The sequence below is a fragment of the Leucoraja erinacea genome, chromosome 10 (genome assembly GCF_028641065.1).
Source record: "Leucoraja erinacea ecotype New England chromosome 10, Leri_hhj_1, whole genome shotgun sequence".
In the NCBI taxonomy this organism is placed as follows: Eukaryota; Metazoa; Chordata; class Chondrichthyes; order Rajiformes; family Rajidae; genus Leucoraja; species Leucoraja erinaceus.
Window position 1 is genome coordinate 26,691,316 of NC_073386.1, and position 16,815 is coordinate 26,708,130.

General features: G+C 48.9%; 1 protein-coding gene across 1 annotated transcript in view; it reads left to right on the forward strand.

Annotated features, from left to right (window-relative positions):
* The window catches only part of faf1 (Fas (TNFRSF6) associated factor 1), a 264,696-nt gene that overhangs the window by 201,780 nt on the left and 46,101 nt on the right, over positions 1-16,815 (forward strand). Inside the window, exons 14-15 of the mRNA XM_055641801.1 lie at positions 2,434-2,570; positions 13,022-13,110. Coding sequence (XP_055497776.1) covers positions 2,434-2,570; positions 13,022-13,110 — 226 coding nt within the window. The remainder of the gene's footprint in view (positions 1-2,433; positions 2,571-13,021; positions 13,111-16,815) is intronic.

A 16,815-nucleotide genomic window follows, 5' to 3' on the forward strand; every position in this document is an offset into this window, starting at 1 on the left:
TGTAATCACCATGATAAATTGATGGTTTTAACAGAACTGTTGCATGATTAACATGATTTATTGTTTGTTTTTGAAAACATAGTGAGATACATTTTCATATGTCTCAGAGCATCAGGAACTTTAGTGAGCTTCATGCAGGAAGACTTCTGGACCTGATTTACCTTTCTACACCAAGAACGTGTTTTACGCGTGCTTGGTTTACATTTTTTTAGAATAATGCGCTTGTCTAATTACTACCGAAGTTTAATTTATTTGCTCCTATTTTCTGAAAAACATGCTCAAATTTATGCGTGGCAAACTTGCACATCAGCTTTCATAAGTTATCTTGTAAATTCAGCTTTGCTTAACAGAAAGAAAACTCAAATGATTGATGCAGCTATTAGGTTATATGTTTAAATGTATCTGCATTTGGGATATCAGGGCTCTCACTTAACGTTTTTTCCCTGTTGCCAGCCGGGCAACCTCGGCAGCTTTTTAGGTTGCTAAATGTTTCACGTGTTCACAATTTAATTAATCCATCTTTATGGATTAAAACATATAATAACATTGGGAATTAAAACACATTTGATTGCATTCCGTTATCAAACAAAGTCAATGTTCGCTCTGAAGGCATTTCCAGCACAATAGGGTCGGGGGGGGGGGGGGGGGGGGGGGGAGGGAGAGAGAGGGTGAATCAGTGCGGGATGGGATAGATGGGGCTGGGGGGTTGAGAAGGCAATCGGTGCGGAATCGATGGATTGAGGCAGGGGAATTAGTGCGTGTTGGTTGGAGTTGATAAAATTGTGAGGGGAGAGCGCGGAGGATGTCAGTGTGTTTGAACGGGGGGATCACTAAGGGGGGGATCTGTGCAGGATGGATGGGATCAGTACAGGATGAATGGAAGGCATCAGTACAGGATGAATGGGAGGTTCAGTACAGGATGAATGGAGATAGACAAAAATGCTGGAGAAACTCAGCGGGTGAGGCAGCATCTATGGTGCGAAGGAAATAGGCAACGTTCGGGTCGAGACCCTTCTTCAGACCGATTCCCCCCCATTCTTCTTGAATGGGGGGGGATCAGTACAGGATGGATGGGGGGATCAGTACAGGATGAATGAGGGGATCAGTAGAAGGTGAATGAGGAGATCACTACAGGATGGATGGGGGGGATTGGTGCAGGATAAATGGTGGGGGGTCAGTACGGGATGAATGGGGGGGATCAGTACAGGATGAATGGTGAGTGGCAGGTGAATCAATGCGATGGGGGGGGGGATTGATGGGTATGTGAGCACAGGGGGTGTCAGTGAGGACTGAATAGAGGCAGGAATGGGGATCAGTAAGGGATGGAGAGGAGGGGTCTCAGGATAAGCGGGGTGGAGGGGGACGTACAAGACAGAGAGAGAGAGAGGTGGGGAGGAAGGAAGGTCAGCGCTCATCGGACAGGGACGGCATCATCGCCCCGCTGCCTTGGCCGTCCCTATCCACCGCCAAGTGCCGCCGCCAAAGGGGGAGGTAATTGGGATCTCCTCGCCACCTACTCCCCTCCTCCGCCATCCAACAGGAAGGTGCGGGCCCGAACGATGCAGCTGCTTCAGACGGCAGAAGGAGGCCTCCCCCTTCCCCTCCCTCCTCCCGGCCTCGGCGTACGGGAGGGTTTGTTTTGAAAGCAGTGGCTGGTATCAGAGCAGGCGGGGTGCGGTAGGAGGAGGAGGAGCAGGTGGAGCCGCTGTCGCCGCTGTGCGGAGCCGTCATTCGCTCCGGCCCTCTGTCACAGCGCACCTAATATCTTTGCCCGCACTACAGTCATTGCCGACACGAAACTTCACGTTCCTTCTCTCCAGAGGTGCTGCCTGACCCGCTGAGTTACTTCAGTTTTTGTATCTATTTTCGGTATAAACCAGTATCTGCAGTGGCAAGCCGGCAAAATTAATCGGCATTTAGGTTGCCCGGAGGCACTTTGGGTGGTCAATGGCACCCGGGCAACCGCTAATTTCGAGCCCTGCAAAGTAATAATACCACTGTCAGCATTTTACCTGAACATTTACACATCCAGTTTGAAAAGATCGCATTGTCAAAATTGTAAAAAACTGAAATATTTATTTAAGGATCATTGTTGTCTAATATGGTTTATTAATAGGAATATTTATCTGAACAACTCAAAAGGATATGAACATTTTGAACAATTCACTGTCAGTCAATTTTGCAATAAGTAATGTTGCTTCAGCTACAGGTATTTCCTTTTACTGGTACAAAGCATAACTGTGAGGTAACCAATTGTGACAGTTTCAAGCAAAGGCAGGAGAAGGAACTCTAGAGGCTACTTTGGAAAAATAATACTGAGAGTAACTTTAATTCATAGCAAAGTGAATTTTCAGCCTTATTTACAGGTTTAAATCACAGATTCTAAATCTTAGTATACATTACTTGGCCTAACTGTTTTTCTTCTTTCTACAGATTTTTGAGCATGTGTACAAGACATTTTGGCAGTGTTGTGGCTCAAACAATTCGAACGCACAAAACTGATCAGTTTCCACTGCTTCTTATTATAATGGGAAAAAGATCATCAAATGAAGTTTTGAATGTGATTCAAGGTAATTTCTAGTGCCCAATTGATATATCGGGACATAATTTGTGTTAAAAAAATTATGTTTAAAACATATATAAATATATGTATATATACATACACACACACACACACACACACACACACACACACACACACACACACACACACACACACACACACACCGTTCCCTACCTGTATATACGTGGTATCCACATATATACTCACACACACATGACACACACACACACACACACACACACACACACACAACACACATATGTATAGACCAAGTGCAGAACCGTTAGGTCTGCTCCCCCAACGCAGCCGTTCCCTACCTGTAGCCCCCACGGGAGACGTGGTCCTCCAACTCAAGCCGTTCAGGACTCAGCAGTGCGGTTGTTTTTAAATGGCATCTTTGAGGCGAAATGCGGGCGCCAGCAGCCGTTATGGTCGCTGGCCAGCAGGAGGCGACAAAATGAGTGAGTGGGGGGGGGGAAGAGGATTTTATTAAAAATGTGTACATAAACACGACAAAATTTAATCAGGAGTGGATACTTGCAATGAAAATGAAATCTCTACCGAAATGGAAAAATTCTGGACGTTTGTGGGTCTGATGTTGGCGTAGCAATGAATCAAAGGCTGGCACCCACAGGCTGGCAACCATAAGTCAGACCTGCAGCCGGAGGTGGGGTAAGGCTTCAGGTGGGGGCTACCTTGGCCTATAGCTGTCGTGGCCTTCCGCTACTTATCGTTGTCGTTGCCTTCTGGTGCCGTGGACTACTGCTGGCGCTCTCCACCGGCTTCAGGCGGGGACCAGGGGGGGGCATCCTGCAGCTGGGCACGGGGACGGTTTCAGGCGGGGACTGGTGGGGGTGTGAGAGCGTCCTGAAGCTGGGGACGGGACGGCATCTGGTGGGGAAGGTGTGTGGGGGGGGAGTGTCCTGCAGCGAGGGATGGCTTCAGGCGGGACCGGCAGGAGCATCCTGTTGCCGGGGGAGGGGGACGGCTTCAGGCGGGGGCCAGCGGGAGCGTTCTATAGCTGGGGGGGCCGGGGGCGGGGACGGTTTTTCAGGCAAGGGCTGGCGGGAGCGTCCTGCAGCGGGGGCGGGGCGGGCTTTAGGCGTGGGCTGTTGGGGACCAGTGGGGGGTCCTGCAGCCGGTGGATGGGGACAGCCTCAGACGAGGGCTGTCGAGGGCGGGTGGGGGTGGGAGCGTCCTACAGCCGGGGAGGGGGACGGCTTCATGCGGGAGCTGTCAGGGTTAGTGGAGGGGTGGTAGAGTGTCCTGCAGTCCGGGGAGGGGGGGTGGCTTCAGGCGGGGGCTGCTGGGGGCCGGTGGGGGTGAGGGGAGCGTCCTGCGCTCACTCCATACTACCTCAACCCCCCCCCCCCCCCCCCATACATTCCTTGTGGCTTTTTATGGCGGAGCAGCCATTCCCCGCTCAATGGGGGAGGGGGGTTGTGGGGGAGGGGAGTAGAACAGTGGTAGGGAGGTGTGTGGGTGAGGGGGAATGAGCTCGGTAAAGACGGGGAGTTTAGGGGCGGGACGGAGGTGTGTGACGGAGGGGGGAGTGTGGGTCGGAGGGGTGTGAGGGCGGGCAGGTTGTGGGAGGAGGGGGATTGTGTGGGGAGGGGATTGTGTGAGCAGGGGGGGAAAGAGCTCGGAGAAAAGGCGGGGGTTGTGGGGAGACGGTGGTATCACGGGGAAGGGGGACCAGAGGGGAAGGGGCTAGAGTTGACGATGCGATGGGGTCTCACAGCGGTCGATGGTCGCTGAACATTCTCCTCTGCCGGGATCAGATTCTCCGTTTACCGTTTGGCTACATCCCGGGTTGGGTTGAAGCGGGCTGCTTCCAGTCCCTCCGAAAATGTTGTTTGGTTGGAAACTTCCGCCGGCCGAAAGCCTCCACGGGCCAGAAACCTCCACCAGCCAGAACTCCACCGGCCATCCAGAGCCTCCCTCGGCTCCAGTAAAGACACGATGGCGCAGGCGGACCATCCCGCAGAGTGACTGGAGAAAAGACCAATCCATGCGGCGTTGAACGGCAGGAGAGGAGATTGATCTGCGCACGCGTGGTTTTTAAGATTTTTAAACCTCGCTAACTTTTAAATTAGACCACTGATCGGAACGAAACTTGGTTTTAAATAAAGTTGTTCACAAAACTCACTTTTAAAAATATAATCGCCGCTTGCCAGCTGCTGACGTCACAATGCCCACATGCCCACCAATCCAGGCCCACCTGGCCCCGCCCTTCTCCCCCCCGCCGCTGTGGATTAAAGGTGCAGAAAGATCGAGAAAGTTCTGCAGAACAAGGATTCTACAGCTCCGTTCCACTGTAGCTTCTTTGTTCCACGGATCTCGGGACAGCGGCGCCTCACGTGCTGAACCTTCTCATAAGTTCTGCAGAACAAAGATTCTACAGCTCCATTCCGCTATAGGATCTTTGTTCTACAGATCTCGGAGCAGCGGCGCCTTACACGCTGAACCTTCTCCTCACTGTTGGCGCAGCTCGTGAAGCCCCGCCTGCTTGCGCGATCATTCCAGCTGTAGGTTTCCAGAGTCAGAAGCCACTTCTCTCCCTCTCCTCATTTGGCAACCCGGCTCGCCTCCACCCCCCCCCCAACTCCTCTACTCACCTCCTCCCCTCTCCTTCCTCTCTCCCTTCTCCTCCACCAAAGATCGTATACCGAGGATCTTTGCTCTCTACCCGTCACAGAGGACGATCGTCTGTCCCCCCCCCCCGGCCCGGTCTGGCTCTGTCACGCTGGCGGAAGCCACGATCGGCGTCCTCAGATCGCTCCGTGCCTCGCCGCTCCACCCCTTCTCTCTATCCCCCCCCCTCTCTCTTCTCTCTCCCTTTCCTCTCCCCACCCCCTGCCCTCCCCCACCCTTCCTTCCCTAAACCACCCTCCCTTCCCCCCTCCACCCCTCCCCCCCCTCCCCTCCACCCCTCCCCTACCCCTTCCTTCCACCCCCCCCCCCTTCCACCCACCTTCCTTCCACCTCCCCCAACCCCTATCCCCCCCCCCCTTCCCTCCCCCCCCTCTCTTCCCCCCCCCTCTCCCCCCCCTTCCCCTCCCCCCCCCCTCCCAGGCCCTTTCCCATCCCCCCACACCGCGACTCTCTCCTCCCATCTCTTGCTTTTCCCTCCTCCCCCTGTCCACTGACAATGACAATCCATTGAATCCTTCCCTCCAACCCCAAACCCCTCTCCCTCTTGCCCTTCTGTCTCTGTCTCTCCCCATTCTCGCTCTCCCCTCACTCTCTAGACGCGCCTGCGAGTTGGGGGCTATGCGTCAATGGATAAGGCGGTTATGGGGTAAAAGGAGCAAATTAATAATATATCAAGGGGGGTAGTTAGCGTTTGTGCGGGGGGGTGGTTAGTGTGTGTGACGCCGCATGCCGTTCCCCGCACAACCACATGTTGGGGGAACAGACCCAACGGGTCTGCACTTGGTCTAGTAACTATTAAAACTCTTGTTGGTTTGTTGGTTTATAACGGGTTCTATTTCGCGAAAATACGTTTAAGACGTTTGTGGATTTACACCTCCACCCTTTGCCGTAACGGAGGAATTTTTACATATGCCTGTAGTTTTTCCTCCTCAACATTTTGTTTTGAAAATTAGAAAAATTGGTTATTAATTTCCTTGCTCTTTTAGTAAAAAACATCAAAAAAAATTCAATCAAACTGCTGCATGTCACAGTGCCATCTCACAGATGTCCAATCACCATGGATCTTATTTCCATATGATATGACATCACAATGGGGCAGGGGTGGGAGATTGGAACCTTCACGTGGTCCCACTAAAATCAAACTGCCGCATGAGTCACAGTGCCATCTCATGGATGTCTAATCACAATGGATCTCATTTACATATGACATCACAATGGGACAGGTGTGGGAGATTGCAACCTTCACTTGGTATGGCGTGCACAATCAAATAAGATCAAATAGAGCAAGTTGTCCTACACCTCTGTCTACCCCCCTCCCTATCTACCCCTCCCTATCTACCATCCTCCCTCTCTACCATCCTCCCTCTCTACCATCCTCCCTCTCTACCATCCTCCCTCTCTATCCTCCCTCTCTACCAACCCCCTTTCTACCCCTCCCCCTCTCTACCATCCCCCGTCTCTCTACTATCCTCCCTCTAATCCCCCCTCCCCCCTCCCCTTCCCCCCCCCCCCTCCTCCCTCCCCCTTTCCCCTACCCCTTCCCCTCTCCCCCCCTCTCCCTCCTCTCTCCCCCCCTTTCCCCACCCCTCCCTCTCTCTCTCTCCCTCTCTCCTCACTCCTCCCCTCTCCTCACCTCCCCTCTCCCTCTCTCCCTTGTTCTCTCCCTCTCTCCTCTCTCTCTCTCTCCCTCCCCCCCCCCTCTCCCTCTCCCTATCCTCTCTCTCTCTCTCCCCCCCTCCCTCTCTCTCCCCCTCCCCTCCTCTCTCTCCCCTCTCCCTCCCTCCCCCTCTCTCTCTCCCCCTCCCCCTCCCTCTCCTCCTCCCTCTCCCCCCTCCCCCCCCTCCACCCTCCCTCTCCCTCCCTCCCCTCCCTCCTCCTCCCTCCCTCGCCCTCTATCCCCCTCCTCCCCTCTATCCTCCTCACCTCCCCCTCCCCACTCTCCCCCCTCTCCTCTCCCCTCTCCATTTTCCCTACATTTCCCCTTCTCCTCCCTCTCTCCCCGCTGCCCATCTCCCCTCCCTCCCCTCTATTCACCCTCTTCCCACCCCCTCTCCCCTCTCCCCTCCTCCCCTCTACCCTCCCCCTCCTCTCCCTTCCCCCCCCCTCTCTCCCTTCCCCCTCCCCATCTCTTCCCCCCCCCATCTCCCAACCCTCTCCCTGCCTCTCCACCCCCTCTCCCCTTCCATCCCATCACCCCCCTCCTTCCACCCCTACTCTCCCCCCCCCCCCCCCCTCTCTCCCCCTCATGGTGGTTAGTGGTGTGTGTTTGGGGGTGGGGGTGGTTAGTGTGTGTGTGTGTTTTGGGGGGTGGGGTGGTTAGTGTGTGTGTTTGGGGGAAGTGGTTAGTGTGTGTGTCCCATCCCCCTCTCCCCCTCTCCCCTCCCTGTCCATATCCCCCTCTCCACTCCCCCTCTCCATTTCCCTCTCTCCATCTCCCCCTCTCTCTCCCCCTCTCCCTGCCTCTCCACCTCTCCTCCCCCCGCTCTCCATCCCATCACCCCCCTCAACGCGCATTGGGGGAACAGACCCAGCGGGTCTGCACTTGCTCTAGTTATCATATAAAACTCTGATCTTGGATGTTTACTTGTGGAAATGTTTGCTTGCTTGAACTTTATCTTTGATTCACATCTCCTCGAAAACCCGACGCAGTAATGGTGAAAATGTTGCATATTCCAGTAGAGATTTACCTCATGATTTCAAAAATCCCCTCATCTTTAAATTTGATTCATTATTTCCCGAGCTTTTTAATCAAAATTATTCACCACATTTTTTAAATCTAATGTGCTGAAGCGAGCTAGATAACGTCACAATGCCTTTGCTCCTCACGGCAAGCTGCGCAGAATTTTCAACGCCTGCTAGTTTACAAAAAAGACTAAAGTAACTCAGCGATTCATGTCTCATCTCTGGAGATGTTTCGGTGACATTTCAGGACATGACCCTTCTTCAGACTAATCATGGTGTGGAGGTGAGGGGGGGGGTGGAGTAAGCTGGAAGAAAAGAGGGGCAGGACAAAGCATAGCAAGTTATAAATTGAAAAAGATGAATGGGGTTTTTGATAGACCGATGGTTGGACAAAGACCAGAGATGAAAAGACAGAAGGTGGGAGATAAGGATTGTAGAGTTACAAATTGGGAAGCTGGAGAAGGAATATAGGCGGAAGGGGAAAAATAAGTGGGGCACAGGAGAGAGAGGAGAAAAAGAAAGGGAGGGAAGAAGGAGGGGGAGAGGGTTGGTTAGTTACCTAAAATTGAATTGGAGAATTTAATGTTCATACCTTTGGGTTATAAGCTAACCAAGTGGAATATATGAGGAGGTGTTCCTCAAATATACATGTGATCTCACTCTGGCAATGGGAAAAACTGGGATAGTTGAAACATTGATTGGAAAATTGATCTATAACCAAGTTCTAGAAGCCTAATCATATCTCATTAAAGGATAGTAGAGCAAAGAAAGATATGGATGATGATTAATAATTATGACAAATATTACCCTCCAGTGGTGAATCTCTGGAACTCTCTGCCACAGAGGGTAGTTGAGGCCAGTTCATTGGCTACATTTAAGAGGGAGTTAGATGTGGCCCTTGTGGCTAAGGGGATCAGGGGGTATGGAGAGAAGGCAGGTACGGGATACTGAGTTGGATGATCAGCCATGATCATATTGAATGGCGGTGCAGGCTCGAAGGGCCGAATGGCCTACTCCTGCACCTAATTTCTATGTTTCTATGTTTCTATCTATGAATAACAGTTCATATTTTTAATAAGGAAGACACAAACAATCTCCCAGAAGTACTGGAGGACAGAAGATCTAAGGGAGTTGAGGAACTGAAAGAAATTTTCATTAGGCGAGAAATAGTATTGGGTAGGCTAATGGGACTGAAGGATGATAAATTTCCGGGGCCTGATGGTCTGCATCCTAGGGTCCTCAGGGTGGTGGCTCTAGAAATAGTGGACGCATTGGTGATCATTTTCCAATGTTCAATAGATTCAGGATCAGTTCCTGTGGATTGGAGGATAGCTAATAGAGTTATACCACTTATCAAGAAAAGAGCGAGAGAGAAAACAGGGAATTACAGACCAGTTAGCCTGACCGGTGGTGGGAAAGATGCTGGAGTCAATTATTAAAAGGTAATAATGGGGCATTTGGATAGCAGTAAAAGGATTAGTCCAAGTCAGCCTGGATTTATGAAAGGAAAATCATGCTTGACTAATCTTCTGGAATTTTTTGAGGATGTGGCAAGTAAAATGGATGAAGGGGAGCCAGTGGATGTAGTGTATCTAGACTTTCAGAAAGCCTTTGATAAGGTCCTGCACGGGAGACTGGTGACAAAAATTAGAGCACATAGTATTGGGGGAAGGGTGTTGACGTGGATAGAAAATTGGTTGGCAGACAGGAAGCAAAGCCCTGTGGCCCAGCCTCCCCCCCCCCCCCCCCCCCCCCCCCCCCCCCCCCGGGCTCTGGATTTAAGCCGTTGAACACATGATCAAGTCGTGCTACACGCTCCGCTGGGCTCCTTCAAGTTCTACAACATGGCGGCGGTGGTCATTATCGCAGCGCGGGCGCAGACAAGCGCAGTGGAAAAGTGGCCCTGGCGGCCGTCACAGGGGACGACCTCTCCGTCTCCCCCGCCTGACCTGTCTTGTCACGCTGATGGGTGGGCTTCCCCTCGTGGAAGCCACGATCGGCCAGCCCTCCGCTGCTTTTCACCGTCCTCAAATTGCTCCAGGCCTCGCTCTGGTCCACGCCGGGCCGCATCCTAGCTCGGGCCCAGCGCCTGATGGGGAGGCTTGTGCTCTACGACCAGGGGCAGAGAAAGAGAGAGAGGGGGGGGGGGGGAGATGGGGAGTGGAGAGAGGGGGGGATGGAGGGGGGCCTTCCACTCTGCCCCCACTCTCTCTACCCCCCCCCCCCCCCTCCCCCCCTCTGCCCCCCCTCTCTCTGCCCCCTCCATCTCTGCCTCCTCTTCTCTGCGCCTCCCTTCCTCTCTGGACACCCTCCCTCTCTGCCCCCTCTCCCTCTCTGCCCCCCTTCCTCTCTGGCCTACGGGTGCGTGGTGGTGGACTATTGCGTTCAGGAACCTGCCCTCCCCTATGACGCCGCCCCCCCCCCCCCCACTCCTCAATTTCTACCCCCCTCCCTCTCTACCGCTTTCCACCCCTCCCTCTCTAGCTGCGCCTGTGCAGTTGGTGGTTATGCGTGTGGATAGGGCGGGGAATGGGATAAAAGGAGCAAATTAATAATATTAATATAATATCAAAGTGGTCTACTCCCTTGGTCTAGTAGATTACTAAAACTCTGTTCTTGTGCTCTTCTGGTTTTGCATTTTTTTTCTATTTGCGCAAAAACGGTACACGATAGCGCTACGATTTTTTGCCACCTTACTCACCATTCTCTTGGACTACAAGGACAAGACGATTTGTTCCGATCGATGGCTTAAAAATCGTAAAAAACGCATATGTGCAGACTAGTCTCCTCTCCTGTCAGTCGCCGCCACACTGATTGGTCTTCTCTCCTGTTAGTCACCAGGATGCCCTTCCTGCACCATCGTCGCACTGATTGGCCGGGTCCACTATCAGTCACGGGTGGTGCCTGCCTCGCCCAGCAAGGAGAATATAAAGCTGAAGGAGCGGAGTGAGCATCACTTATGCTCCGCCGGCTGGAGCTGCGTCTGCGGGCGCCTTCGTTGTGCCGAGCCCACTTTAAGGCCTCCATGGTGCCCAGCCGCGGGCGCCGTCAGCCGCTTCGTACGACCTTGGCTTCTACGCCGCTACGATGCCCCACCGCCGCCCCATCGTCTCGATGCCTCCTGGATCGGCGCGTAGAACCCCTGGCAGGGGTTCTGTGCGCCGATCCAGGAGGCATCGAGACGATGGGGCGGCAGTAGGGCATCGCAGCGGCGGTGGGGCCTCGCCGAATTTCAAAATCCGCGGAGAAATCTATCTCTTCCTCTTTTTTCAGAATTTGCCTGTCTCATGTCTGGTGGAGGAGTTAGGGAGTGGGGAATAGAGGGATAGGAGGGCAGTGGGGTAGGGAGGGGGGTTATGGAGGGAGGGAAGGAGTGACTGAGGGTAGGGGAAAGGTAAGGGAGGAATTGGGGAGGGGAAGAGGAGAGGGGAAAGATCCTGCGGAGGTGAGTGGGGGGATTGAGGGAGAGGAGGGGGTATGGATGGAGAGGGGGGAAAGGGGTGGTGAGGAAGGAGAGTGGGGAGGAGGGGGAATAGAGGGAGAGGAATGGGGGAGGTAGGGAGTGGGGGATAGATATAGATATATAGATATAGATATGCCATTTATTGTCACTATACATGTACAGTGAAACTGAAAGCTGCTCGTACTCAGTGCATACATACAATTTTACACAAAAAACAAGAAACAGAAAAACAAAACAGAAGGGAGATGGGGGGGGGGGAATAGGTGCACAAATTCTACGGCGCTACATACATATATACAGATGGAAGTCCTGTTGGGCGGTGTAGTCAGTGAATGTGTGGATTTGAATTTATGGTAGATATAATTCTCGGGAAGCAGCTATTCCTGAGTCTGTTTGTCCTGGATTTGATGCACCTATAGCGCCTTCCAGAGGGCAGCAGGTAGAACAGTCCAAACGCAGGATGGGAGCAGTCTTTGGTGACCGTCTTTGCCCTGATAAGGCTGCGGGATGTGTAGATGTCCATCAGGGAGGGGAGAGGGCAACCAATGATCCTCTGCGCTGTCCTGGTTACCCTCTGAAGCCTCTCCCTGTCTGCCATGGTGCAGCTGCCATACCATGCTGTAATGCAGTATGTCAGCAGGCTCTCGAGGACGAGCGGTAGAAGGTCAGCAGCAGGTTAGAGTCCAGGTTGTGGGAGGACCCTCAGGAAGTGCAGCCGCTGCTGAGCTTTCTTGATGACCGCTGTCGTGTTGTCCGTCCAGGAGATGTCAGCCGCGATAGAGAAACCGAAGGTGTTGACCCTCTCCATTGGTTAGTGGAGGGGGAAGGTGTGCCTCCTGAAGTCGAATGAGCTCTTTTGTTTTCCTGGTGTTCAGAGCCAGATTGTTTTCTGAGCACCAGGTTGTCAACTTCAGGATAGAGAGGAGGGTAGTGGGGGAGGTGAGGAGTGATAGTGGGGGGGGAGGTGAGGGATAGGAGGGGGGTAGGAGTGGAGAGAGTTATTGGAGGGAGGGTAGGGGAAAGGAGACTGGGGGAGGGATTGGGGATGGGGTGGAGCAGAGGGGAAAGAAGAGGGAGGGTTAAGAGGAGGGGAGGGAGAGTGCTGGGGGATGAGGGGAAATGAGCTGCGCCTGCGCAGTTGGGGGCTATGTGTGTGGTGGAATATTGCGTTGGGGAACGGGTTGCGTTGGGGGAACGGTGGAATATTGCATTGGGGAACAGACCCAAGTGGTCTGTACTTAGTCTAATATATATATATATATGAATGTATGTATGTGTGTGTGTGTGTTCATTCTAATATGGATGCCATGATATTTGAATGAGGTACCTGTTTATGTACTCCAATGTCTTAAAAATTAATTGCAAGTCAAAGTGCATTATGCTATATTCATCTTCTTAAGATTTTTATTGTACTATCAAGTCTAATTCATCCAAATAGATCTTTCTTTATCTGGAAGATGCAGGTTAGTTAAAGAATATGAATTAAGAATAACTGCTGGCACTCAAAAGAAAACCTTTCAATCTAATCTTAAATTCATACCCTTTTTTAACAGTGCCACTTCTTAATGCCCTTCTAATGAAAGCTGGAATTGCTTTCCTATATTAAACATTCAGTAATCTTAATAACTTAAAGCTCAATTGTGTTCCTTTGTTGCTAGGTAACACAACAGTAGATGATTTAATGATGCGGCTGATGAATGCCATGGAGATCTTTGCAGCTCAACAACAAGAGGATATAAGGGATGAGGTAAAACTTGCTGTAATCTATAAGAATATCTTGTGAATATAACTTTCCAAAAATCAGAGAAGCATGCAAAAATAATAGCCAAGTATTTCAACAAGCATAAAAGATATGAAGAGACAAAAGCCATATTTAAATCAATTATTTATATTATAGGGATCTTTATTATTGTCAAACATTACAAGTTGCTTCACTGGAGCATTGACCAACAAAATTTGAAACTGACCTGTATCACAAGATAACAGGGCAGCTGACAGTGCTGCTTGGTGAAAGTGTTGGAACTTAAACAGCTTCTTCAAGGAGAAACGATCAAGAATTCTAGTGAGAAAATTGCAGAGTTCAGGATCCTGGCAACTGCAGCATGGCCTCCAATGTTGAAGCAATTAAATTCATCAATGAGGCCAGACCTGCAACGCAGATGTTGCAGACATATTGCAGGGAAATTACAGAAAGTTGTGGATGTAGCCGAGTCCATTGCATAGACAACCCTCCTCACCATCGTTTCCATCTCTACTTCGTACAGCCTTGGGAAAGTAGCCAACATAGTCAACGACCTTTCTCACCTCAGTCATTCCCTCTTCTCCCCTCTCCTATGGGGCAGAAGAGTTATAATAGCTTAAAAGCACATACCAGGGATCCAGTTTCTTCCCTCTTATAATAGACTGCCAAACATTCTTACCATAAATTAGGGTGCAGTTCCAATCTACCTTATTGCAGACCTTGGTTTATTTTCTATGTAACTGTGACTCTATAATGCTGATTATCTTGACAGCAGGTAAGCTGAAGCATGGCAGAGTGGAGTGATCTCACAGTGGAGAAAAAAACCATTCTTATTTGAGGCACTGACATGTGACCTGAAGCTGAAAATTGACACAAGGCTGTACAGAATCTGGCTCAAATTCAAAACTGCCAGAGATGAGAATGGAGTCAGTGGCAGAGAGCAGACTTTGACGGGGTGACCAAAGTAAATATCTTTCCATTCTTCCCAAGAAATATCTTCTCATCCTTGTTTCATAAAAGGAACAGGATGCAGGTTCCGGTTTCAGAGCTTTTCAAAGGAGGAACTAACTGAAAATTACAACAGGTTATGGTGGAGGTTACATTTGTAAAAAGAGACAATATATGTTTAGTGTCAATTAAGGAGTTTCTGAAATATGTGAATGTGCCTTGAATGAAAGCCTAAGTAAATCAAGGAGCGTACAATTGCCTTTTAACCTTTCATGTAAAAGTTAAGTCAACATTTATACATTATGGAATGTAACAAAGCTATTTTTAGTCTTGTCCATTTTGATTTATTGACCTAAAACGATTTACTTTTTTGCCAGTATTCAGTTTTTCTTCAATTATGATAAGGGTGGCAATATAACAACCTGGTTGTGTAAATTATGAACAGTTATGTTATGGAACACGTTGCTAAGAGAATTTGAGTTTGAAATGGAGGTTTTGTATGCAGTGCAAATGTAGCTAAATAAAAATATAGTCTCAATTTTAATCTTTAAGATTTTTTTTTTAACTTGGGTTTGTGTTCCCCCAATCATGATAAACCATGTTAGTAGTCAGATCAAGTAAATGCAAAATTTTCAGACGTGTTTACATATAGGTACATTACACTAGAAAGCTTTGTTCCAAGATGTTGGCTGTTAACTTACCAGATGATTAATACCTTTTTGTTGCATGACAGACCACAAGATGTTTAAGTTAGTCATATACAAGTCTAATAAGTAGATACACAGAATAAACCACAAGTATTAGAACTTAGCACACCTGCCTTTTGCTGTCTGACTGTTGCCTGAGGATTAGGCTATTTTGTGGATTACAGTAACACTTTCTGACAAGTTTGCTAGGTGGGGTTCATTTTAAAGACAGCAGTATTTGATAATATCTCCACAATGCATTCTTTTATTTCAGCTGTCAAAGGTTATTACTGTAAAAATAGTCACAGTTGCACAACTGACAAAACTTGTTGAAATTGCATTTCAGCACAAGTACATTGTGCAAAGCTGAACATTTTTTATGCCAGAAATGTTAAATTACCAAGCAAATAAAAGTATGGACATTTATTTAAGCAATCCATTCATTGAAAAAACAAATCCATCAGATGGTGACATACACCACCTTTCAACCTTCAAGCTATGCAGGGCTGAAAAACAGTTTTCTATTGAATTTATGAGATCAAAATTTACACGGTAAAATGGATATTAGTTGGTCAATAAAACCTTAAAATGTAGTTGGCCATATTATTGTTTTCAGCTTAATGATAGCCCATTGAATTGTCTCAAAACAAACCACTGATCAGCCAAACTAGCTGTGTGGAAAGGAAGTCCGACTCTTTTCCATGATTGTCAAGGTCTCGGTGACTGCGTTAGACCCCAAATATTAATTTTAGGGGTCAGATGGATGGAGAGTGACACATGCACACACTTAACCCAAGTTTACTGGAATTCTGTTAAGGAAGATTTAATTCAATTCTGATTTGTTTTAAATTGGTAATTAATGGACAAAAATGAATTGAACAACCCCATCGAATGCTGCTGATCCTAATCATAACCGTGACTCTATGGCCTTTAGAGGCATCCATTTGACTAACAGTTTAGAGGCTGAAGTGGTGAACTGCATCAGTATGTCTATTTGGTATTCACACCTCAGCTGACAAATTGAAATATAGCCAGAAGGCAAAATTGCAGCTGTCTTCACTCCCGGAATGCTTACAGTTTGATGCACTCATGTGGTCAGCAACCCCAAAAGTCAAAATTGGCTGCAAAATTTCTATAACTATGAATCTCACTTATCTCATTTTGAATTCTTCATGTTACCTTGAGTGTGTGGATATGTAACTTTTGAACTCAAAAGTCCACATATCTGCATTTAGTCAAATCTGAAATCAGTTTCAAATAGCCATGCTTCGGAGAGATATATCTTTCTCTCACACATAAAGCAATGCCTGTTGTTGGAATATTTGGCTTTGTGCGATGAACACCACCAGGATTGTACATCAGTCATGGCTGGCAGACTTTTCAATATTACCTTCAGTCACAACCTGCACAGAATTGCATTGGTGCTATCATTGTGCAGCAAGCAATTCACCCAACTCTCTACAAGTGTCTAATCGCCTTTATCCTCTTATCTTATATCTCCCATCGAAGATATATATATCGTTATTTGATCTTCCAAAAAGTGTCACCTCACACTCATTCCATCTGCCTTGCTCTGACCAACTGACCACCTGATCAATATCACTCTGTGGACTGTGATTATCTCATAATAAAACATAACACCAATTTTCTTGTATCATCCCTCAATCTTCAATACTTAAGAAAATTGTTGTGATTTTTTTTTAGTTACAATATCTTGCTGATGAACCTATTGAATGACCCATCCTTATGTGCAGTGTCTAGAACTAATCACAGTGCTGTTGGTGGGGTCCAATCAAATCATTCTACAGTTGAAGCATAACATGTTGTCTTTTGTCTCCTACATTGTTTGAGGAAAGGGCCAAAATTCTGTCTAATTGGTGTTATTTTTAACAGAGCGATCATGGTTTAGGGATTTGCAATTTTTAATCCGCTTCAAAGTTCCAGGCAAATATTTAGAAATTGCAAAAAAGAGGAGAAGCAATATTACATCTGCCCCCCCCTCTCTCCTGCCTCACAGTTCAATATGTCCTTGTCAGATATACCTATACCATGACTCCTCTTCCGGGTGAGTTCTCAA